Below are 353 nucleotides of genomic sequence, written 5' to 3' on the forward strand. Positions count from 1 at the left end.
ATCTGTTTGTTTTTGGTCTCAGTAGGTAAGACGTGGACATGTGCAACGTGCGATAAGAAGTACCTGACGGAGTACATGCTGCAGAAACACATCCACCTGACCCGTGAAAAAGTGGAGGCCCAGTCCTGTCAGCTGTGCGGGACCAAGGTGTCGACACGCGCCTCCATGAACCGTCACCTGCGACGCAAACACCCGGACGTGAGTGTGACATGCCTGCATGACACCGATCTGGTCTGACCTGCCCTGCGTTCCTGATGTTCCTCTGCTTTGTGCCTGCAGGCGGCTCCTGTGAGGATGGATGATTTTGATGATCTACAGGAGAATTTGATGCTCAATGACTCGTCTATCAGCAT

The 353-nt window shown here is 53.0% G+C and overlaps 1 protein-coding gene across 1 annotated transcript in view; it reads left to right on the forward strand.

Annotated features, from left to right (window-relative positions):
- Positions 1 to 353, forward strand: part of LOC106511894 (PR domain zinc finger protein 15) — a gene marked incomplete at both ends in the record, with an annotated part of 1,994 nt that extends 1,641 nt beyond the window's left edge. The window contains 2 exon segments of the mRNA XM_014000619.1: positions 23 to 198; positions 280 to 353. Coding sequence (XP_013856073.1) covers positions 23 to 198; positions 280 to 353 — 250 coding nt within the window.

Source organism: Austrofundulus limnaeus, unplaced genomic scaffold (genome assembly GCF_001266775.1).
Source record: "Austrofundulus limnaeus strain Quisiro unplaced genomic scaffold, Austrofundulus_limnaeus-1.0 Scaffold3494, whole genome shotgun sequence".
NCBI lineage: Eukaryota > Metazoa > Chordata > Actinopteri > Cyprinodontiformes > Rivulidae > Austrofundulus > Austrofundulus limnaeus.